Source organism: Pelmatolapia mariae, linkage group LG6 (assembly GCF_036321145.2).
Source record: "Pelmatolapia mariae isolate MD_Pm_ZW linkage group LG6, Pm_UMD_F_2, whole genome shotgun sequence".
NCBI lineage: Eukaryota > Metazoa > Chordata > Actinopteri > Cichliformes > Cichlidae > Pelmatolapia > Pelmatolapia mariae.
In genome coordinates this window covers 4,754,935-4,779,948 of record NC_086232.1, presented here as the reverse complement: position 1 = coordinate 4,779,948, position 25,014 = coordinate 4,754,935, and the positions used below count along the sequence as shown (strand labels likewise).

The 25,014-nt window shown below is 42.7% G+C and overlaps 1 protein-coding gene across 9 annotated transcripts in view; it reads right to left on the bottom strand.

Annotated features, from left to right (window-relative positions):
* The window catches only part of kcnh1b (potassium voltage-gated channel, subfamily H (eag-related), member 1b), a 155,291-nt gene that overhangs the window by 65,351 nt on the left and 64,926 nt on the right, over positions 1 to 25,014 (bottom strand). For 8 of the 9 annotated variants that reach the window (XR_010094028.1, XR_010094026.1, XR_010094027.1 and 5 more), the window contains one exon: positions 1,718 to 1,914. Coding sequence is in view for 6 of the 9 variants with exons in the window: in XM_063475685.1 (XP_063331755.1) it covers positions 1,718 to 1,914 (197 nt within the window). In the remaining 3 variants the exon portion in view is untranslated. Of the gene's footprint in view, positions 1 to 1,717; positions 1,915 to 12,758; positions 12,884 to 25,014 lie in introns of those variants that run through there. The other variant, XM_063475690.1, reaches the window with a different exon arrangement.

Below are 25,014 nucleotides of genomic sequence, written 5' to 3'. Positions count from 1 at the left end.
GTACAAACTCAGAAGCACGTGCAAACCCCGAAGCACGTACAAACTCCAAGACACGTAAAAACTTCCAAAACATGCAAAAACTCCGAAGCACGTACAAAACACAACAGAGGTGCTCCAGGATGCTAGGGGCTGTGTTGAGCTTTTGTTACCTAGTGGCTACACAAGCCAGGAAGTACCAGCGAACGGATTTGGTGTGTGGTAGTAACAGGTAAATGAACATTTTTTTTTAAATTATTTGAATATATATGAGTGCTTGTGAATAAATACACAAACAATACGCATATGCTTTCAATTGTGTAATTTAAGTGATCTATTTAGCTCTGTTTTGGAAGTTCAGTTAACGTTAGAAATGTGTTTTGGAGTTTGTACATGCTTTGGAGTTTGTACGTGCTTTGGAGTTTGTACGTGCTTTGGAGTTTGTGTGTGCTTTGGAATTTGTATGTGCTTTTTGGAGTTTGTACGTGCTTTGCCTCTAGGGGCCACCGTATATATTTATATATAAACATATATAAATAAAACCACGTTTTTTAGTAATTCCTTTTGTGCATAATTTTATATTGTTGTTAATAATAAATTAATTAAAACAACAAAACAACCTGAAGAGCCGATTGGGAGCCGAAGGAGCCGGCTCTTTGTAGTGAGCCGAGCCGAAAGAGCTGGTTCTCTAAAAAGATCAGTTTTTAAAACCTTACTATGTAACTATAGCCCATCCCATGCAGCAGTATATTAATGACTAACCTCATATTGTGGATGTATTATCTCAGTTGTTCTCCTGACTGAAGTGCTGTCCGTTTACAACAGCCTGCCATGCGATTACATTTCTCCCTAACCATCGGGAACCCTCACATTAACTTTTATCAGCGGAAAAAATTTAGCGTTCATCCTCCGACTTCACTGTGTTTATAATATGCTAACCATAGCTGGGTAGCTAGCCACCACATGGCACATCATTAAATACCAACTAGCCCAACATCAGTAACCCTACAAATGTCACTTCTGTTTAGTTTTCTGTCTTCATTTATGTCGGAAGTGATAGCAGTGCTGTACATTTTCATTTTTCAGAAATCTCTCAATCAGAACATGGTATTGTGGTGTGTTGGGAGCGGCTAGTTATCTTCGATCATGCCTTAGGAACATGTGTTGATGAGGAAGATGAGGAAACTGTGTTATTTACATCTGTTATTGTTATGTGACTCTTAACTGTACCTGTTAATTTTACAGTGTAAATTTACTGGCAGTTATTGTTATTGTATATGGAAATAGATGTTTATACCATGAGTGAGTTCATGTGCTTGATCATTAAGGCTCTGAAGCATCATGTAATGCAGTGAGTATCTCACAAAAGGAGTCCTCCCTTCTTCTTTTTGGAGTGGAATAGCTAGCTCAACCTCTACGTGGGCTTTTTATAGTAAAGACGCTTCACCCCACCACAGTATATTATTAATGTGGAAATTGTTTTGAGAGATTTCCTGTATACCACTAGAGGGAACTCAAGTACCACAGTTTAAGAACCACTGCTGTAAAGAAAGCCTGAAATTCATCCAAAATGATGTGAGAGTTTTAATTTCACATGCTTAAGGAGCTTTTACAATGTACTGAATCACGTGGTAAATTAAATTTTTCTTAGGACTGCATAAAGTCCTGTGAAAAGGTTTTTTTGGCATGACTTAAAATAAATGTCATAGATACTAAGTATACATCAGTAAAGCAAACTCACCCTTTTCCTCAGGTTGTAAGTAAGCACCAGGTTCCTGGCAAAGTGGTTTGCAAAGTTGGCGTAAAACTCCAGAACTTTTTGCAGCGCATCTCTTTTGATTATATGGAGGTCACAGTAGGTCAATGCTCGGACATTAGCACAGGACTGAGCCAGTGTCATCTCCTTCCAGAACACGTCACCAAACACATCACCTTTACCTGCAAAACAAACACAGTTAGGGCCACAAATATTTTTTTTTTTTTCATGTTTTGGATGGACAGAAACATTAACAAATATACAACAGGAATAATCATATTGTCAGTTCTCTGTCCGTTTCTTAACAACAACCAACAAATAAGGGCTAACAATAACTAAAGAAAACCAAAAGGGAGACAAACAAACAAACAAACAAAAAAAACACCAGGAGAGACAAAATAAGAAACCGCCTCCTGGGAAACACCAGCAAAAACAAAAGCAAAGGGGGCAAAACACCCAGGTGCCTAAAAACAAAACATAACCTTGACCACTGATAACATTAGACAATTTCTTCCCTCTACTGGCTTTCAAAGTAAAAGAACAACAACAAAGATACCAACGACACATGAAAAACAACCCCCCCCAAAAAAAGAACACTTATCACAATATCTAAGAGACATTGTCGATGTACAACAAAAAAGGACCCCAGACCTGCTCAAAAATATCTTCTCTCCCCTTAATTCTGTACATAACCCGTTCATATAATGCCATCTTAGACATTTGTTCAGTCCATTCCCTGAGAGAACGGGCTGGATGACTTCCAGTGCCTCAGTATTATCCTGCATCCTGTTATGAAAGCCAGACGCGTCCACAGTCTCTGTCTTTTGGAGAGGATACTGTTGTCTGGTAACAGGCCCAGGACACACACAGCTGGAGACTTAGAAAGATTAAGTTTAAAAATATCATTCACCAAGTTAATGATCCCGTCCCACAAATAATCATTTTTCCGGCATGTGTACAACATATGAACTAGGGTCCCGGCTTCCTCCTGACATTTCCAACAGGTGTCATTATCCACAAGCTTCAGCCTGACTAATTTACTGGGAGTCCAGTAATTTCTGTGAAGCAACTTGTATTGGATAAGTTGAGACTGTGTTTCAGGTGAGCAAACATACCATGATGAAACCAGCTTCTTCCAACTATCCTCTAAAATCTGAATACCCAGATCCTTCTCCCAACACTGCCTCAGCCCCTCCAAATTGGGAGAGTGCGCCTCTCTGAAGATCCCGTAGAATTTGGATGCCCTGATTCTATTAATGCCAGGAGCTGCAAACATCTCCTGAATACTAGATGGAGGGTCTGGGTTATTATTCAAAATGGTTTTAATACAGTGTCTAATTTGAAAAAACCTCCAAATTTCCCTTGGATCCAGATTAAATTCTCGTCTAATTTCTGCAAACGATTTCATGCCAGTCTGCCCAAATAAATCCCCCATCTGATTGATACCTGCCCTAGCCCAAGCCTCCCACCTGACCGGTTTCTTACCAATTAATATTTTCTTGTTATGCCAGATAGAGGCTCTAGAGGTAAGATAGGGGCTAATGTTGGTATATTGGTGAGCTCTAAACCAGGTCTCTTGTACGAAAGCCAATACTGGATCTTTAAACGGTACTGGTCTTCCCCTCTGAGTGAGGAAGGCCTCTAAAGACGAGGGAGCCACAAGACTTTCCTCAATCGCAACCCATGATGGCTTCTCCGTAAGGGAATTATGTATCTTAACTAACTGAGAGAGGGAGAAAGCATAGTGATACCAGACCATCTTGGACATTGCCAACCCGCCACTATCTTTAGCAGCATATAGTTTGGACCGATTAAAAGATGGCTTTTTGCCTGCCCACACAAAACCCTCCACACATGTATTATAAAGCTTTAGCAAATTATGTGGGACTGCTATCGGTAACATGTGAAGAAAGTACTGAAGTTTAGGGGCAATAATCATCTCCACCAAGTTAATTCTGCCCAGGGGGGCCACAAATATTTCAACAGATACAACTTTTTTCTAATTTTGGTTCTGTACATTACAATGAATTTTAAATGAAACAACTCAGATGCAGTTGAAGTGTAAACTTTTACCTTTAATTCAATGGGTTGAACAAAAGGATTGCATAAAACGTGAGGAATTAAAGTATTTTTTAACACAATGCCTTCATTTCAGGAACTCAAGGGTAACTGGACAAATTAAATAACTAAAAAAAAATTAAATAAAATGTTCAATTCTGATACTTGGTTGAAAACCCTTTGCTACCAATGAAAGCCTGACATCACCAGATTTCCTTCTTTTCCGTGCTCTGCCAGACCTCTACTGCCGCGGCTTTCAGTTGCTGTTGGTTTGTCGGTCTTTCTTTCCAAATTTTAGTCCTGAAGTAAAATGAATGCACATTTGGGTAAAGATCAGGTGACCGACTTGGCCTTTCAAGAATATTGCACTTCTTTGCTTTAGAAACTCCTGGGTGGCTAGGTTATGTTTTAGGTCATTGTCCTTCTGTATGAAAGGCCACCCAATCAATGTAAATGCGTTTAGCTGGAATTGCTGTCCTGTGTCACATCATCAATAAACACGAGTGTTCCACTTCTACTGGTAGCCATGCATTCCCAAGCCTTACCCTGGCTCCACCTTGTTTTACAGATGATGTGGTATGCCTTAGATCATGAGCTGTTCCACGTCTCCATACTTTTTTCATTTTGGTAGATGTTGATCTTGAATTCTTTCCAAAGAATGTTTTTCCACAACTGTGCTGGCTTTTTTGGAAGTTTTTAAAAAAAAAAAAAAATATGAGTGGCTTGCGCTTTGCAGTGAACCCTCTGTTTTTACTTTGTGGGAGTCTTCTCTTTATGGTAGGTGGATATTGATATGCCTACCTCCTGGAGAGTGTTGTTCACTTGGTTGACTGTTTTAAAGGGGTTTCTCGTCACCATGGAAATTATTCTGCAATCATGCACAACTGTTGTCTTCTGTGGACATTCAGGTCTTTTTGCATTCACCAATACTTTCTTTCTTTCTTTTTCAGGATGTACCAAAGGGTAGATTTTGCCACTCCCACTATTGTAGCAAATTCTCAAATGTTACTCAAAGAGTATTATACAGAATAGACACATGTATTAAGTTATAAAAAACATAAGTTTAGAGAACAATGTTTAGAACACAGATAAAAAACAAAACACACATAAACTTAACATCAGTACCTGCTTATATAAATGCCTAAATGTGTGAGTCAACAGGAAGTTAATAATAATAACCAACGGCAATAACAACATGCTGCTTTCTAGTTTTCACACTAAGAGACACATTAAAACGACATAACACTGAAATACGGTACAGGAAAACATTTTTAAGGGAATTGCCAGTTAAAATTTAAATTTTCTTTGCAGCACAATTCAACCAAAATAAAAACACTACATGTAAATGTACAAAAAAGAAATTTCCTTCGTGAAAATAAATGAATTCTACCACAATTACTGATTTGATTTACAGCCAAAATGGCCTGTAATTTGAACTCAGTGGTTCTTCTTAAATAATAATGTATAAAATGTGCTTGATTTTCTGTAGCTTTTAACAGTTTCTGTTTACACTGGAGTGAATGATGAAATAACTGCACCTTAATTACTTTAATACAGACAAGAGCACTGGAATTCTTAGGTTGGATCTTTTTGGCCATAGGGTATATGCTGCTTTATCCAAAGGGCTATGATTTCCGAAAACAATAATTTCAGTCTTGTTTTCATTTAGGGTTTAACTGTCATGTAGACAGTTAAACAGAGGCTGCAGTGTGACAGAGGCATCCCATTTCATCAGGAAGTAAATTTGGATATCATTAGCATAACAGTGAGAGGGAATATTATATTTCCTGAAAATCGTTCCCAAAGGCAGCATGTGTAAAGATAACATAGCGGACCACAACAGACCCCTGTGGTACATCACAACTAATAGGGACAGAAGAAGAGGAGTACTCCCCAGTTGCAACAGAAAAAGACCTCTCTGACAGATATGATTTAAACTGTGATAAAACTGTACCTTTAAAACCAACAACATGTTTGTGTCTTGATAAAAGAATGTTATGATCGACTGTGTCAAAGGCAGCGGTTAGACTGGAACTCTCCACAAATCCCAGAAAGTTCTCACAAAGTGCAGAGGATGTTCACATGAACAGCATCACAGGGGTTAAATAAAAAAATTCAAAATATTAAAAAGAACTCGGGGCTGGTGACTGTTGCTGTTGCTACTGATTTTATAGCTTTAACAGTCAAGTGATATATTGATGAGTATTGTATCAAAGGTCAGCTTAGGGTTATTGCTTTTGTTAATCGAGGGCTTTCCAGAAGTCAAATCTAGTATCCAGCCTGAATTGGTGTTCCTCATTTCAAAATGCTCGGTTACATTGAGTGCCGGTTTAGATCACTAGGATGAGCTCTCAGCCATATGGCCATGTGACTGGGATCATACCTTTATGTGAAAGAAGGAAGGGGGGCAGACATTTCAAACACAGCATTTATAGTTAGGTACACAGAAATACAGGGGAGTTGGATTTAAATGAAAAGTTGGGAAAAAAATGAAAAACCAAGCGAAAATGTTAAATGAGAAGCATCTGGCTGCATCTCAAACATATTGGAGAACTGCAAAGCTGAGTGCAGAATTAGTATCAGGAGCTGGCTAAAGTGATGCCGGTTTTTATTTTGAAAACTAAAAACTAACACGAACCTTGTTTCAGAGAACAAACATGGCTTACTCACAATTCCTTCATTGTCTTATCCTGAAATAAAGGATAAACAAAGATCTGATCCAACTATCAGAGAAGTCATAGCACAGATTGTACTGGAAGAAACACCTCACCCCACCTCCAGCAAAGAGCTCCCTGATTTCCCATTTTTGCTGTGGGAGTTAAATCGCTTAGAACTACACAACGAGGTAAAATACAGAAAAAGGCAAGATGCAGGACCAAGTGACCTATCAATTGGTTCTCCCTGAAGAGCTCAGAGCCCTAGTGGTTCACAATTTGCACATGGACCAACTGGGTATTCCCAGAACCCTTGTTGGAACTAGGTTTTATTGGCCGCTGCAGAAAGAGTCCTCTTGAAAAAGCAGCTGCTCTGGTAAACATTAAACTTCTCAACCATTAGAACTTGTCCATATGAACTTTCTCAATCTAGAACCAGACAGCAGTAACCCAAAGAACATCCTTGTAATGACAGACCATTTCACTAAATATGCAGTTACCATGCCTAGACCCAACCAGAAAGTTAAGACTGTTGTTTGGGGGATAACTTTATTGTCTTCTATGTTGCCACGCAGTGATCAAGGGCCTGATTTCGAATTCACACTCACAGTATACACAAAATCTCAGGTCAACTTTAGAGAAAAGTTACAATCTAGCTTCTCGAAATGCACAAAAAGCAGCAGATTAAAAAAAGGCCCATTTGACGGAAGGGTAACAATTTCACATCTTGAACTTGATGACAGAGTCTTAGTGAGAAATGTACAGTTACATGGCAAACACAAATTGGCTGATAAGTGAGAAACTGAGATCCATGTTGTAAATGGTAAATGGCCTGTATTTGTATAGCACTTTACTTAGTTCCTACGGACCCCAAAGCGCTTTACACTACATTCAGTCATTCACACTGGTGATGGCAAGCTACATTGTAGCCACAGCTGCCCTGGGGCGCACTGACAGAGGCAAGGCTGCCCGACACTGGCACCACTGGGCCTTCTGACCACCACCAGTAGGCAACGGGTGAAGTGTCTTGCCCAAGGACACAACGACCGCGACTGTCCGAGCCGGGGCTCGAACCGGCAACCTTCCGATTACAAGACGAACTGCCAACTCTTGAGCCACGATCGCCCACTCCAGTAGTTAAACCTGCTGGAGACCTCCCTGTCACTATGTCACCCACACGTGACATAGTGATCTCCTGCTTCCCTATGGTTTTCCAGCTGTCAATCACTAGTTTTTATATAAATAACCAATGTGAATAAAGGGTTTCCAAAATCAGGGTAAGTTATTGTTTCAATGATTAAGACAGCCCAGTAGAAATAGAGAACCATATTTTATTCGATTTTGTTTTCCTTAGTATTGTTATTATATTATAATGTTATATAATATTATTATATAAGAAGAAGAGTAACACCTTTGGATTACAAGATAATTTATTAATTTATGTATTGTCTAAGTTGACAATTTCTTGGTTTAAACGGTTTTATTGGAATGAGGGAGGAGACTTCACCTGCCCCTTCCTAGCATTCATGGTCAGCCAGAGCAGGTAGAAAATGCAACGCATGCAACACGAGAACTGAGAATTAAGTTCGCAAAAAGAAGGAGAAAGAAAACCAAGCATTTAGGATCTCTGAAAGTATTTATAAGTAAAAGAAAAAATGTCTGAGCTGACAGGCAATCACCTTAATAAAGTTGAACTACTTTCTGACCACCTTAGCTGGATTTTTCTTGGACACCTTTTAAAACTCCCCTCCACGAATCGCTACCTTATCATGGTGGAGGGGTGTGTGTGTCCCAGGGATCCCAGGGGGTATGTTGTCTGGGGGGTTTTTGCCCCCTGGTAGGGTCTCCCATGGCAAATTGGTCCTGGGTGGCAATTCAGAAGACCCCTATGGGAAGACCATCGAGGGAACAGTTCACTCTGACCGGAATAGAGTTACCGGGGCCCCGCCCTGGAGCCAGGCCCGGATAGGGTGCCCGAGGACGAGTGTCTGGTGGCCGGGCCTTAGTCCATGGGGCCCAGCTGGGCACAGCCCGAAAAAGGGACTTGGACAAAAAGGGAGATCTTCCTGAAGTGGGTTGGATGCATTGTGAGCAGGACAGTGGCCAGGAGCAGGGGTCCAGGAGCCTGAGTTAGTGCGTGAGCGGTACCGGCTAGATATAGTCGGGCTTACATCAATGCATGGCTTGGGCTCCGGAACCAGTCTCCTGGAGAGGGACTGGACTCTGTCTCAGTCTGGAGTTGCCCCTGGTGAGAGGCGGCGGGCTGGGCTAGGTATCCGGGTATCCCCCTGGCTTGCTGCCTGTATATTGGGGTTTCTCCCAGTGGATGAGAAGGTTTTTTCCCTGTGCCTCTGGGTCGGGGAGTCCCTGGATGGGGAATTGGATGGTGCTCCGCCTGGGGACTCTGCTGTCCTACTGGGAGACTTCAAACCTCACGTGGGCAACGACAGCGAGACCTGGAGGGGAATGATTGGGAGGAACGGCCTCCCGGATCTGAACCCGAGCGGTGTATTGTTTTTGGACTTTGGCAAACCACAGTTTGGCCATAGCAAACACCATGTTCGAACATAAGATTGGCACCAGGACGCTCTGGGCTGCAGGTCGATGATCGATTTTGTAATTGTATCACCAGACCTGCAGCCATATGTTCTGGCCACTTGGGTAAAGAGAGGGGCTGAGCTGTCAAGTGATCGTCACCTGGTGGTGAGTTGGATCAGGTGGCAGGGGAGGATGCTGGAGAGACCTGGCACACCTAAACGCATAGTGAGGGAATGCTGGGAATGCCTAGCAGAGGCCCCAGTCCGCGAGATCTTCAATGCACACTTCTGATAGAGCTTCAACAGCATTCCGAGGGAGACTGGGGACATTGAGTCCGAATAGACCATGTTCAGCACCTCCATTGCCGAAGCTGCTGCAACTACCTTGTGGCCGCAAGGTAGTTGGTGCCTGTCGTGGTGGTAACCCCCGTACCAAGTGATGCACACCAGAGGTGAGGGTTAGCAACCAAGCTGAAGAAGGAGTCCTGTCGGGCTTGGTTAGCCTGTGGGACTCCAGAGGCAGCTGATAGGTACCGACAGGCAAAGTAGAATGCAGCGCGGGCAGTGGCTGAAGAAAAAACTCGGGTGTGGGAGGAGTTCAGAGAGGCCATGGAAAAAGACTTTTGGACTGACTCGAACAGATTCTGGCAAACCGTCAGGCAACTCAGGAGGGGAAAGCGGTGCTCTACTTGTACTGTGCATAGTGCCAGTGGAACGCTGCTGACTTCAACTGAGAAAGTTGTCGGGCGGTGGAAGGAATACCTCGAGGACCTCCTTAATCCCATTGGCACATCTTACATGGAGGAAGCAGAGTCTGGGGATAAGGGGATGATCCGCCAATTTCTGGGAGTCAGGTCATTCAGTCCTTATACAACCGTTCCAAGAGCTTGGTCCACATAGCCAGCAATAAGTTGGACTCATTCCTGGTGGGTGATGGGCTCCGCCAGCCCTAGCCTTTGTCACCAATTCTGTTCAGAATTTTTATGGACAGAATTTCTAGGCACAGCCAAGTGGCGGCAGGCTTTCACTTGGGTGGTCTCAGAATCTCATCTGTTTTTCGCGGATGATGTGGTTCTGCTGGCTTCGTCGAGTCGAATGACCTCCATCTCACTTTGGAATGGTTCGCAGCTAAGTGTGAAGTGGTGGGAATGAGAATCAGCACATCCAAATCTGAGGCCATGGTCCTAAGCCAAAAAACGGTGGAGTACCCACTCGGGCTAAGAGACGAGTTCTTGCCCCAAGTGGAAGAGTTTAAGTATCTCGGGGTCTTGTTCATGAGTGACAGGAGAGGGAGCGGGAGATCGACAGATGGATTGGTGCTGGGGCTGCAGTGATGCGGACACTGTACCGGTCTGTTGTGGTGAGGAGAGAGCTGAGTGTGCAAGCGAAGCTCTCAATTTACCGGTCGATCTACGCCCCTACCCTCACCTGTGGTCACGAGCTGTGGGTAGTGACCGAAAGAACGAGACTGCAGATACAAGAGGCAGAAATGGGCTTCCTTCAAAGGGTGGCTGGCCTCTCCCTTAGAGATAGGGTTAGAAGCCCAGCCATCTGGGAGGGGCTCAGAGTAGAGCCACTGTTCCTTCACATCAAAAGGAGCCCGTTGAGGTGGTTTGGGCATCTGACAAGGATGCCTCCTGGGCCCCTCCTGGGTGAGCTGTTCCGGGCATGTCCCATCGGGAGGAGCCCCAAGGGCCAGACCCTGAACATGCTGGAGGGATTATAACTCGGCTGGCATGGGAACGCCTTGGTGTTCCCCCGGACAAGCTGGAGGAGGTGGCTGGGGAGAGGGAGGTCTGGGCTTCTCTACTTGGGCTGCTGCCTCCGCGACCTGGCCCTGGATAAGTGGAAGAAGATGGTTGGATGGATGGAAGTTTTGAAACTCCCTGGAGTTGGAAGCTGGATTTCTTAATTGGCCTAGGAGGTGGTAAGCTGCCAAGAACTCACTCTTTCCATCTAACAGAGAAGAAACCCACCAATTCCTTCGCCTCCATCAGTGGAATGCTCTAATATAGCAGAACTAACACAGCCCACATACTGTTACTGACTATTACTATTGGATGCACCCATGAAGAAACAACTGAATTGAGATCATTTATATATGATGTCGCTCCACGGGACAAGACTCAGCAGTCCATCTGCACTTAAAGGACAAAGGTCACTCTTTCGAGGATGCCAATGTTCACATTTTGGACAGAGAGGACAGATGGTTTGAAAGAGGAGGGAAAGAAGCCATTTATGTCCACTGTGAGCGACCATCTTTGAACAGAGGCGGTGGTTTACGACACCAACTGTTTGCCATCTATAATCCAGTTTTGAGATCCTTCCCCAGATGCCTTAACGCCCACTCACACCCTGGGCCATCTGACCTCAGGAAATCACATGATAGGGTGGGGCCAGGTTTCACAATGAGCTCACCCGAAACCCTGGCTGATTGTGACACACACCCGTTTTCACACCTTGGCTCATGTGATTAGATAGAGAATCATCAGGGGGTCCTTTGTCCCTCTTTGGGCGGAAACTCCCACTGGGTTTAAATCTGGGACTCTCCACCATTTGACCCTTAAAACTGAAGAAGCTTCTCGGATGAGAGGTGAACGTCTTCAAGCAACTTAAAGAAGTCCAGACGCTTTTCTTTCCAAGCTCCTTAGACAACTGAATTGAGACTTGACTCTACAGTTTGGAGAACCAAACAGCGATGCAGTACTGACTAACCCCTTCTTAGTTGTCAGACTAAAGAAGTATTGACTGCAATGAAATTTGTAATTAAACTCTAAAATCTAATGTAAGACAAAGAACTTCTAAAAGTCTGTAATGAGATAATCTGTTAAGAGCTTCCAAGCTACTAATATCTTGCAGAAGGCACAGACCTGCTGCTATGGGTTAGGTCAACTGATAAACTAACATGTGAGACAAATTTTACTTGATACTTTAAAATCAAAAGAGGAGCAGATTCAACAAAAATTTATATTGCGTTAGATGACAAAACTCTTCAAAAGGTGACTGAATTCAATGAGAAGGCCTATCTAGCACAGCAAAAAGTCTAAGACAAGGAAGGAGAGGAAGTCTGATCTATTTGTTGTGCACCAGAAACATCTGCACACTATAGTGTCCAACCCATCAAAAAATAGCCAGAAAATTCAGATTTTTGGAACTGAGATGTTTATTAACTCTTATAACAACATCCCCAAAACTTTTTTGCTCTATCATGTTATGTATGATATATTTTTATTATATATTTATAATATATTTTTTGTATCGCATTTGATTGTTTTTAGCAAATTTTTGTTAACAACAATGTTAATTTTGGGCAAAAAAATAGTTTTTCCATAACATTTTGAAATTACGGCAAGTATAGATCATGTTGATTAGATAGAGGTCTCAGAAACCCATGTACCAAAATATGATACGAAGGGCATAATATGGTTAAACTGCTAATAGAGGGATCGATATCAGACACACACAAAGAATGTAGACAAGTAGGTGAAAAATCTGTCTGACAGACAGAGGGAGGCATCCTTACAAAAACCTTGAAGTTTTCTGTCATGCTGAGAAAATTTTTGCTACTCAAAATCATCACAGCCACAGAATCAGAAATTGGAAACAACATTGCAGATGTTGTTGCAGAAGTGTGACAACTACAGATGAACGTTTTAGCCTGTCTCAGCAATGCAAAGCACCCAGCATCCAATATTACCATCAAGGAGAGCATCAAGGAGTGGAAGACACTTATGCACCACAGTAAAAAACAAAACAAACAACAACATCATTGCTTACTTATTTTTTTCTGAGCCATTCAGAGGTGGATTGGTGTGTTTCGGGTCATATTCCTACTGCATAATCCAAGTGTGCTTGACCTTCAGGCCTCAAACTGATGGCTGGACACTCTCCGTCAGGATTTTCTGGTAGAGAGCAGAATTCATTTATATATGATGTCGTGTATAATGTTAAATATGAATACCGGTCAATAGTTTTAGAAAACCCCAATTTTTCCAGTTTTTTATTGAAAATAATGCAGTTTAATGTCTCATTATGAAAATGACAGTATAGTACAAATAAGAAATTGGAGTTAGAAAAGAAATCATGGATTCAATATATAGACCTAAACTTATTGTATTCTAAACTTTTGACTCATGCAAGTAGCCACCTTTGGCAGATAAAACAGCTGAACAGCTCTTCTCCTATCTTTTGCAGAAGTTCCCATAAATGTGTGGCCCTTGGCTTTCACTCTGCTGTCCAGTTCATCCAAAACAGCTCGATGGGGTTTAAGTCTGGAGACTGTGCTGGACACTCCATGTTTTCAAGCTCACCATCTTGTTCTTTTTTCCTGAGGTAGTTCCGGCAAAGCTTTTACACATGGCTCTTTGCCTTATTCTGATGTAATCCTAGCATTGGCTTCCTTGCTGCAACTCGTTCTGTCACACCTGCAGCTCGAAGCTTTCTCTTCACATTTGAAACTGAGACTTGCTTACTATGACCACTATTAAGCTGTGCTTGAAGCTGTTGTCCTGTGAGCCACCTATCACACAACTGTTAATGTTCAGAAACTTGCCCTCTGATTCAGTTGTGGCTTTGGGTCTGCCAGACCTCTTCCTGTCAGAGGTTGCCCTCAGTACTCACTGACGCCTTGACTTTCTTTGCAAACTCTGGCAGTTCATCGCTTACCTTTGTACCATTTCATACTCTTCATTGGACTTTTGAATTGCAATGAATAACTAGAAAAATTGGTGTGTTCTAAAACTTTTGAACGGTAGTCAATTATTGTCTAACAAGAAAAAACTGCAAACATGAATATTTTTTTTTCTTTCTACTCTTAACTAACTGAAGCCTTTAATTGAAATTCCAAATAAACAAATTGATACTCTCTTTCTAGCCAGACACATGGCAGCACTTCTGCTCTAATTTTGTTCATATTTAACAAAATTTTGACCTCCAGCAGAGATGTTCCTCTATACTATGCCAGCCACTTGGTTATGGCATTCTGTGTATGCCCTGTCTACCAGCATCTTGCAGCTCCTGTTGTGTGCTGGATTGTCTCAGGAGCAATTCATTCTGCACCTGGGGTCTTGTGGTGTGGTAGACCCCAGCCTCTAAGGATCTTGTGCTCACTGCTCAGAGCATGTTCCTGTGCTGCCATGATTAGTGCCTCTGTGCTGTCTTTCAGTCCAGCTTACTCCTGCCACTGGCAGGAGCCATGTGTGGGGCACTGAGACATAGACCTTCTTGTAGCCATTTCAGGCAGTGCACAGGTTCGTCACTTTGGTCTTGCAGTCTTGGGCGACTGCTCTGTCTAACAGGAGCTGGTGTTTTGCTCCTCTTATATTGCTGCCAATTCCTTTCTGTGCCCCCCTCATGCATTGAGCCATGTGCCTGTTCATCTTAGCTGCTATGATCCCTAACAGGACCTTCCACGTGGTACTGAGGCAGATCCTTGGGGATCAGGAGTGTGAGGGACTTGTACTGTTCAACTCTTCATACTGGAGACCCGTTCTTGGATGTATGCCACTGTGACAGTTACTTGACCCTGTTGAGGGAGGTTGCTATCGTCTGGGCTTAGATCCACTAGCTACTGAGCATTGTGGTTATGGGTTGCGTCCTTCTCTCATATGCTCCATTACTGCTCCGTCTCCAGTCCTGGTGGGGCTGTTCTCATATTGTTCCCCTGCCAATGAGCATATAGCTTGGATGGTTCCATGGAATACAGCTGGTTTATTCTCCTACCTTCTATTTTTGTGGTATACCCCAGGACTGTTTCTCCGGGCACATGGCTGGTCTCTGACTAATTTTGTTTTGGTCTCCTGCTCCTGGCATTTTGACTTTTAGATTCTGTTTTTCTAGACTCCAGCATTTTGTTTGTTGCGAACTCTGTTTTTTGTTTGTTTCTGGACTTTTGACTGTAGTATTGAATGATTAAATATTTTTAATCCTGGGTTAAGGCAGTTGACACCCTTAAAATGTCATCAAGGAAATTTGGTTTAAGGCAGTTGATGCCTTTAAAATACAGTCAAAGAATCGGGTGGAGGTAGGGGACGTCCTCTAAATGTCGTGCGGAAAAAAAGAGAAAAAAAGTTAAAGTAAAATAATGTTAAAAAATTTAAGATGGGAAGGTGACTGCCTCAAGTTTATCATCAGCAGAAGCAGGTAGGTGATGGACTGCAAATACTGTCAGGAAAAAAGCAAGCCTAAGAAATTTTTATATGTATAAAAAGAAAAGATCAAATAAGAATGTCAGTGAATATTTTAAAATAGAGATTATGGGTGCTGACCCATGCAAATTCTTAGGTTACTTAGACAACAACTGTGTCTGTAAGCATGTGTGAGATCAACTGAAGCCTGGAATGTGATATTGTGTGGAGATTTAAAGTTGCTGGTAGATATTAACGGTGTCTCAGCTAAGGCAGAAGACAGCAAACACTGCACAGTGTCAACAAACTGTCTTGGCTGTGGAAACTGAAGCAGTGCCTAGCTGATTGGGTCAGTTGCTGAAGTGTTCTGCCAAATAAAATGACTGGCTTTTAAGGAAATATTGATTATTGCAATTTAAACTGTATGAGAGCATGATTGTGAGTGTCCTGAGTAAAGCTGTGATTAGAGTGTGAGGGGAGAAAGGATCAACTGCCCTGAAGGTGAAAAAGAAGATGATTGAAAAAAAGGGGGAGTAATTTAATGCAGTGTAAAAGATTCTTTTTTGACAAAAAAGAAGAAGAAGAAGAAGAATCAGAGAGGGAAAGTGTTAACAGTGTTAACAGGATGAAAAATTATATTTTTTAAAAGTCTCAGTGTGTCAGTAGCAGGTAAACCTGGACCTGGATCAACCCACCTACCCACATCACTAACATAATTAGAACTACACTCAGGCTCAGTTTTTGGCTAAACATTTCACAGCTTCAGCTTGTATGAACAATCATGGATAAAGAGATGCCCTCCAAATTACAAGCTGGCAAGTTGACCTGCAATATCACTGTGTGTGAAAGGACTTGGAAAGAATGTTCAAGATTTGCCACACAAGGAGTAAAGTTTCAGAGGAAGAGACTGAAAAATATGACAAGGCTGAAGAAAAACTGCCCATGGGACAGTTGAGAATGTACATGTCACAACTATGAACTGCTGCAGGATGTGGGAGAGGCAGACAGCAGTGGTGAGAAGGAGGAAGAAGATAACAACGAGGGAGAAAAGAACATGGAGGAATAGCCTGAGCAGGGATAACACAGTAGGTAGACTGGTCAGGGGTTCGAAGGCAACGAACGGCTACTCTGATGTATCCTTGAGCAAGGAAGGTACCGTCTCTACACACTGCTTCCCGGGTGCTGGATCGGTAGCTGCCCACTGCTTCACTGAGTGAATGGGTTAAATGCAGAGGACAAAATATCCCGCGCATGGGACTACACGGGGTTGAGAAATATTGAAGGCTGTTTTTAATGTGGGAACACATAAAACCTGGATGATTAAGCATTCAATTCAAAGTGTTTATTGTCATGTGTACAAAGAAAAGCATTTCTCTGTGCAACGAAATGCTTTCTTTGTTGTCCACACACAGATGTCGGGTTAATATGTACAAACAGAACTAGAACAGATAAAATAGAAATACAGGGTGGGCCATTTATATGGATACACCGTAATAAAATGGGAATGGTTGGTGATATTAAAGTCCTGTTTGTGGCACATTAGTATATGTGAGGGGGCAAACTCCTCAAGATGGGTGGTGACCATGGTGGCCATTTAGAAGTCGGCCATCTTGGATACAACTTTTGTTTTTTCAATAGGAAGAGGGCCATGTGACACATCAAACTTACTGGTAATGTCACAAGAAAAACAATGGTGTACTTGGTTTCAACGTAACTTTATTCTTTCATGAGTTATTTACAAGTTTCTGACCACTCATAAAATGTGTTCAATGTGCTGCCCATTGTGTTGGATTGTCAATGCAACCCTCTTCTCCCACTCTTCACACACTGACAGCAACACCGCAGGAGAAATGCCAGCACAGGCATCCAGTATCCGTGGTTTCAGGTGCTGCACATCTCCTATCTTCACACCATAGACAATTGCCTTCAGATGACCCCAAAGATAAAAGTCTAAGGGGGTCAGATCGGGAGACCTTGGCGGCCATTCAACTGGCCCACGACGACCAATCCACTTTCCAGGAAACTGTTCATCTAGGAATGCTCGGACCTGGCACCCATAATGTGGTGGTGCACCATCTTGCTGGAAAAACTCAGGGAATGTGCCAGCTTCAGTGCATAAAGAGGGAAACACATCATCATGTAGCAATTTCAAATATCCGGTGGCCTTGAGGTTTCCATTGATGAAGAATGGACCCACTATCGTTGTACCCCATATACCACACCAAACCATCACTTTTGTTGTTCCAACAGTCTTGGAGGGATCCATCCAATGTGGGTTAGTGTCAGACCAATAGCGGTGGTTTTGTTTGTTAACTTCACAATTCACATAAAAGTTTGCCTCATCACTGAACAAAATCTTCTGCGTGAACTGAGGGTCCTGTTCCAATTTTTGTTTTGCCAATTCTGCAAATTCTGTGCGCCGATCTGGGTCATCCTCGTTGAGATGCTGCAGTAGCTGGAGTTTGTAAGGGTGCCATTTGTGAGTAGCTAATATCTGCCGAAGGGATGTTCAACTAATGCCACTCTCCAGTGACATGCAGCGAGTGCTACGCTGTGGGCTCTTGCTGAATGAAGCTAGGACAGCCACTGATGTTTCTTCATTAGTGACAGTTTTCTTGCATCCACATTTTGGAAAATCCAACACTGAACCAGTTTCACGAAACTTAGCAAGCAGTTTGCTAACTGTAGCATGGGAGATGGGTGGTCTCGTAGGGTGTCTTGCATTGAAATCTGCTACAATGACCCGGTTACTGCGTTCACCAGATATCAACACAATTTCAATCTGCTCCACACTCTTCGACATGTCAATGGCTGTGAACAAAGAGAAACTTGTAAATAACCCATGAAAGAATAAAGTTACGTTGAAACCAAGCACACCATTGTTTTTCTTGTGACATTACCAATAGGTTTGATGTGTCACATGTGTCACAGTTTACATTTCCTGTACATTATTATGTTCACCCTAGTGAGCTGTTTCCTCATGTGTCTCCACTTCCCCTGATAACCTCATGTGTGTATTTAAGTCCTTTGTCTCTTACTGTTCATTTTCAGGACATCTACCAATTTCCCTCATGTCACCTAGTCACAGTCATAGTTCCTGTCACAGTCATAGTTTTACCTTTTGTTATCATGGTCAGTCATAGGCTCGTCATAGTTTATCATAGTTATGCTTGGTGTTTCATAGTTTCATGTTTTCAGCCGAAATAAAGGCTCGCCTTCAGTTTGCAAACCAGCTCCTTGCCTCCATTTCTGCTTTTGGGTCCACTCCAACAAACACACCGGCACACCCCGCCGTGACAGTACTTCCTGACCATGACGGACCCAGCGACACATAGCAGAGAAGTAATCCAGGCAGTGGAGTCATTATGCTGCCAGTGGAGGCAAAGCTCTAGAGAGGAGGAGAGGGAGGAAGTTACTTCACTCATTGCGGGTAAGCGTCAAGGCTTTTCCCTAGTTATAAGAAGCGCTACCCCCTCTGATCTCGGACTACTTCCGCACCATCCTCCAACCCCGTCCACGGCAGCATCAGTGGCCTGGTGCGCGGGCTGCATCACCACAGCCCCGCGGCTGCGCAGCCTCGCCACTGCCAGCTGTAAGCGTGCGAGTTGGCACGCTGAAGTTCGCCACGGCGCGACACTCTTCTGCGCCCGCACCGCCCCTCAGCTCGCCGGTTTCCACTTCGCCGTCACAGGATGCTGAGGATGCTGTGGAGGTCATGGATTTCGACCTCGAAGAGCAGCAGCATGTTGCATGCGCTCAACTAGAGGAGGAGCTCCGGTGGAAGCCGTGGCTCACTCCTAACTATGAAGAGATTTTCCTGGGAACTCGCCTGGCTCTTGGGGGTCCCCTGAGCTGCCGGGAACCTACCGCTCCGTCAGCACCCAGCTCCCCAGCCTCTGCAACACCGCCTGGTGCCCATGAGACACCGCTGTCTGGGTCATCGGAAACTACCATCAAAAAGAAACAGCGTTCGCATCGCCGTCACACTGTGCCTGACCGGAGGTGAGTGAATGCAGTCTTTCATCACCAGCCTCCATTGAAACATTAGAAGTTGAACTAGATTCAGAATTACAGATTCAAAAGTCAAAGTTAAAAGAGACTCATAGTGTGAAGATGGCTGACTCTAGTACTGAGAATGGTGTGGTCTGTTCGTCTGGCTTCTATGAACAAGGAGTAAGACCCACACGGCCTGTGAATTCTAGCATTGGAGAGTTTCAGCCTGTGTTCTTGTCACCGCCACCCGAACAGGTGTTTGACTGTCCAGCCTCTAAGCTGACCGGGGAATCCCCTGTTTCGTGTGTTTCTGTTAGTGAAAATAAAGACACTGTTTCAGAATTAGCCAGTGCTAACTTTAACTGTAGGCTGAGTAATGCTCTGCTAACCGAGCCACAGCTAAGAGAATTTGTTTCAAAGATGATCATGGACAAACCTAGTAATCTTGTAGGGACCTCTGACGCTACACTTAGATTGAAAGAGATTTCCACAGGCCATAATGTTAATTGTGTGGGGAGTGGGGTGGAAGTGTTTTCTTCTGTGTCATTTAATGTGCCTGGGGTTCCATCAAAGACTGAGTTATCTGTGGCTAACGCCTCCCTTCCTGACTCTGCTCTGCTCACCAATGAGCTACTTGGAGAAGGCCCCTGTGCTTTCATAGCAAGTAAGGATATTTCAGAGGAGGCAGGTCATGAAATAAAGTATGAAAAGACTGAGTGTGAGATAATGTTGCTGTTCCTATTTTCAATGAACTGAAAATTGAAAATGCCGATCATGAACTCCAGTTGAAACTTGAAGATGACAATATGGATTCAAATCATGGTAACATGAACTGTGAAACGTCCCAACCTGACTTCTGTTTTCCTCAGAATCTTAAGCAGGGTGTTTTTGGACTGTTTACCTCCAGCACTGCCACCTCCAATCAGAAGACTGTGGCCCGGGCTGCCTCCACGTCGCCGTCCACACGGTCGGCTGCCCAAGCTGCTCTGTTATGGACTGTTGAGCCGTCGACCTCCGGGTCGGCCCCCGGAACCTGGTGTTTATGGACTTTTGTGCTATCGTCCTCCGGGTCAACCCCCTGAATGTCCACATCGTAAACTGTGTTCTTTGGACTTCTGGAGTCAGGGTTCTGTACCTTTTCTGTTTCTGTTTGGGATTCCAGGTTATTTGTTTTTTGTTTCTTGTGTTCTTGGTCTATTTCGGACCAAGTAAGCATCATTAAGCCATTAAAGCCAGAAGCAGTGAATAGAGACCCGCACTAGCAGACACAGAGACAGTTTCTACCCACAAACCATCAGGCTTTTGAACTGTTGACATTCTGCACATACCATTACACACTCACTTCAACTACTGGACTCTACACATTGTCACTTAAACCACTTTAAGTCCTCACTTCACAGTTTTGCACAAACTACTTTAATACTTTTAGTGCGGGAGATCATATGACCGTGCAGCATTTAAAAGCGTGGAAGTACTGACCTTACTTTGAGTTTGATTCTGTAAAAAGTGACAAAAACATTGGCGTCCACTGTACGCTGCGTGGGAAGAAAACGTCTTTAAGTTAAAAGTTAAAAGATTAAAACTAATAAAACAAGTTTTAAAATGAGACTTTTTCATTTGATTACATTTTATATGATGGATTATGCAGAAAAAGTAGAATTGGGCTGAAAGATCTATCGCTTTATTACCTATTCAGGTTGTAAATCATGTTTTTAAAAAGTAACTAAGTAACTAATTACTTTTGAAAATAAGTAATCAGTAAAGTAACAGGATTACATTTTTGTGGGAAGTAATCAGTAATTAGTTACTGATTACTTTTTTCAAGTAACTTGACCAACACTGGGTACATGTGACTAAACAGAAGGTTTAGTAAACACGTCGCAACGATACTCCTGTGTGAGGCTCAGTCATTTCATTTTTGTTTTTTGAAGATGCAACACTTAAGAAAAGCAAAATACCTTTATATTCATTACATGACATAATGAATTTACAGTCGCATCTCCCTTTAAACATCAATCAAACAAACAACAACAAAAAAATAATTTTATTAATGCAATAATTTTGAATACTGCAATGCATGCCTTAGCATAAGCATGGACAGAGAAGGGAGAGGAGACGGAGGAGGGAGAGGAAACAAAAGCAGGGCTGCAGGTCCGGTGTCATGCTAAGGAATCAACCACACAAGCCACCTCTTCCGAGCCTATATCTATTCAGTGCCAGATCCCTTGTGCATAAAACGGATGACCTGAAATTGCAACTAGTGGGAAATTGCTATGTTCATGACTGCTGTGCCTTGTTCATCATCGAACCCTGGCTTAATCCGGAATACCCGATGCTAGCGTGCAGCTGGTCTGCTGGGGCAGGATAAAGGACTCCGGTAAGAGCAGACCAGAGTGCGTCTGTATTTATTTGCAGGAAAGCTGGTGCAACAATGGGACAATTATAGACATAAACTGCTCCCCGAACCTCATGTACATATCTGAAAGATGCCAGACTTTTTTTCTAAACAGAGAACTGACAGTAGTGATCATCACGGCTTTGTACATTCCACCCGACGCCAGTGTAAACATGGCGCTTCCCATCCTGCTGAACACCACTGACAAACAACAGTGGGCCCTGATGGTGCCTGATAGTGTTCACATTGTTGCAGGTGATTTTAATAAGGTCGACATGAAAACTGTACTCCCAAAATTCTATCAGCATGTCAAATGTCCCAACGGGGAGAGAACACCCTAGATCATGCTTACTCCAACATTAAGCATGTATATAGAGCCATACTGACTGGGACAAAAAATCGGCCCAGGCATTTTGACTAGAGACTGGCTCACCAGGCATTATAGGAAAAACCAAAGAGGCCTTTGAATGAAAACAAACACTGTTGTGACAGTGATGTACACTGTCTTGTTGGTATATATGTATCAGTCTAATAAACTTAAACCTACACCATTCTCCCTATTCTGGTATTCAAAACAGTACTTAGCTGAAACCCAAACACTGCTTGGTCGAGTTAACCTCCTGAACTATCTACAACACATAGTGGAAACCTGACATTAAGACAGAGAAGACTACAGGTGAGACATGATCATTACTGAATATTAAAAATAATAAATGACAGATTTAGTGATATTTTATTTACCACATCAATAAACAGCATGGCAGGCAAAATATGTTTTCTAACATGGCAACCTTTAAAAAGTGAAAGGAGACAGAAAACAGGTGAGAAAGAATAAAACCTAATTGACTTTTTGATGGCATTTTACACACAGTACTGGTACAGAATCTAGAAAATGTGGGAAATACTGGCATCATATACTGTACTGACTTCTGAAGAAATTATGATGGGACCCTGAAAAAAAATTACTATGTACAATAATGGATTTCTATACATTTTACATCAGATGAAAACATTGGTTGTAAGATTCAGATAATTATTCATTAAAAGCTAGACATTTTAAATGAAAATAAGAAAGAAGGGTATTTTGTTTATGCCCCCCTTTTCCTGTTAATGCCCTACCTGGCCCCCCTGGCAAAACTTTGCTAGACCCGCCCCTGCACAGTTACCAGCTGTAAGCTACAGAGGTGTTATTTGTCTCTCAGAAACAGTTCATAACTTCCCTTCAACTCATTCATGTCACCAAAAGGTAAACCTGTTTCTCCATCACCTGTTCAGCTCTGATGATTCAGTAAGGACATCTCCTGGTTTCACCTTCATGTTTCTCTCTCACCACATATCCAAACCGACATCATGACCAGCAGCTTTTACAGCTGTGGCTCCAGCAAACATCAGCTGATACTAGAAAGTAATATTAAATAAATTCTAACAACAGCTGATCAAGCTTAAACATGCTGCTGTTGTTTAGCACGACATCCGGTTTCCTTTTTCTGGTGCAAAATGGGTGATAAACAAACAAGAGAGACTGGACTTGTGACAGAAAAGCCGATCACCTGATTGTTGATCAGTTTCATGATTGAAGTAGCAACAGGAGAGGGAGGGGAGAGAATGAGAGAAGAAGCAGCTGTACAGCATAAAGACAGAATAACTCCAGCTTTGTGTCTTGTTTTCATTCTAGCTTAAGTACTGGACAAATCACGTTCCTTTTCAGCTCAATACGAAAGGCGTAATATTTTCTCTGAATACGGGACGATTCCGTTTTTTACGGGACGGTTGGCAACTCTACTAACTAACCTTATGAACAAAATAAAGTTCACTATCAGTAACATCATATCACCCGCCCAGCTGTATAGAAACTCTGTCATGCTAGCTAGTACAGTCAGTCAGTCCCCTCCCAATGATACATGGGAGGGGACTGACTGGACATGACAGATTACAGCGGACTGATGACACCCAGACAAAACTTTTACTGATTTAAAACTACAGACTCCACCTAGTTTAGAATTACCCTTTTGCTGTAGGAGCAGGGGGAATGACAGAGAACAGACGGTCAAAAGACATTGTAGGTTCACATGAGTTGTGGGCCATTCAGACTCAACCCTTTAGCTCCCACATTATATTCTGTGTCACTGATTAATGTAGAGAAAAAATGATGTATTTACTAGCTGCATGTTGGTTATGGTATCACTTTGTGTTTATTAAAAAATATCACAGTTAAAGGTCATTGCTTCTCCCACAGCAGCAGATGGTTAACCACATGATTTTATAGGAGCCATTTCGGGAATCTGCGCATTCAGAGCTGACCCATAGGACGTGCCGCTGGCTAACTCTGAGGGTCTTTGTGGATGATTCATCATCATGCAACCCAAAAAATAAAGCAGGATAGCAATGGTCACAGATCACCTTAGCATGAGGGGATGCTCAGGTGGCAGAGCAGATCACCTACTAACCGAAAGGTTGGTGATTTGGTTTCCCTGTGTGCTCCAGGTTGCATGCATGCAAGTTGCTCTCCAATGCATCCTTCGGAGTTTGTGAGCGAGGCAGGTTGTGTAGAGTGCTGAGCTTATATTGACTCAAAGATTCTATTTTTCTGCCAGTTATAGGGTGGATCCAGGGGCAGAGCAGGAGTCAAACAGAATATGGAAATTAGACCACAGAATTAACATGAAAACCACACTAACTTCATCTCTTAACATAGATTTACAGGCCAAGAGTCAAGATACCCAGGAGGAGAAGCCCTGATGTTGCCCAAAAGACAATTCATCTAACTTTTTTCCTTTACTCATTCTCCTTATGATGGCAAATTGACACATGGGAAGACCCATGTGGGGGAAGACCCCACATAAGCAACTGAAGTTCGTAAATACAGGTAACAATGTACAGAACTATGTATATAAAAATTGTATGGAGATATGTATAAAATGCAGTGATGGGAATAATGGCGTTACAAGTAACGGCGTTACAAACGGCGTTACTTTTTTCAGTAATGAGTAATCTAACTAATTACTATTCCTATCGTTACAACGCCGTTACAGTTGCTAACAAGAAAATGCGGTGCGGTCATGTTACTATTTTTCAACAAACAGACGGCGGAATAGACTATTATAATTATAGTATGCAAATTTTACAGCTACTTCACTAACAAATTACTTGTGCACATTCTGTATAGCTAGACTCTTTAATATGGTAATGCCAATTCCTGACACCTTACAAACCTGCACTTCAAATCCCTCCCTTGACCTCCCTACTCATTTCCCCAGTAAATATAACAACTACCTCTGTGAGCTCCTTTGTGAATTCTACTGAATTCTAAAACTCTAAAAACAGAATTCTATGGTCTGTCTGTGAAGGTTCTCGGTCATCCAGGTCCTTGTAGTCTAAGGAGCTTGGAAAGAAAAGTATCTGGACTTCTATAAGTTTCTTGAAGGCGTTTCACCTCTCATCTGGGAAGCTTCTTCAGTTCTAAGAGCAATTGGTAGAGAGTCACAGATTTTTAAGCCCTGTTGGGAGTGTCCATAAGAGG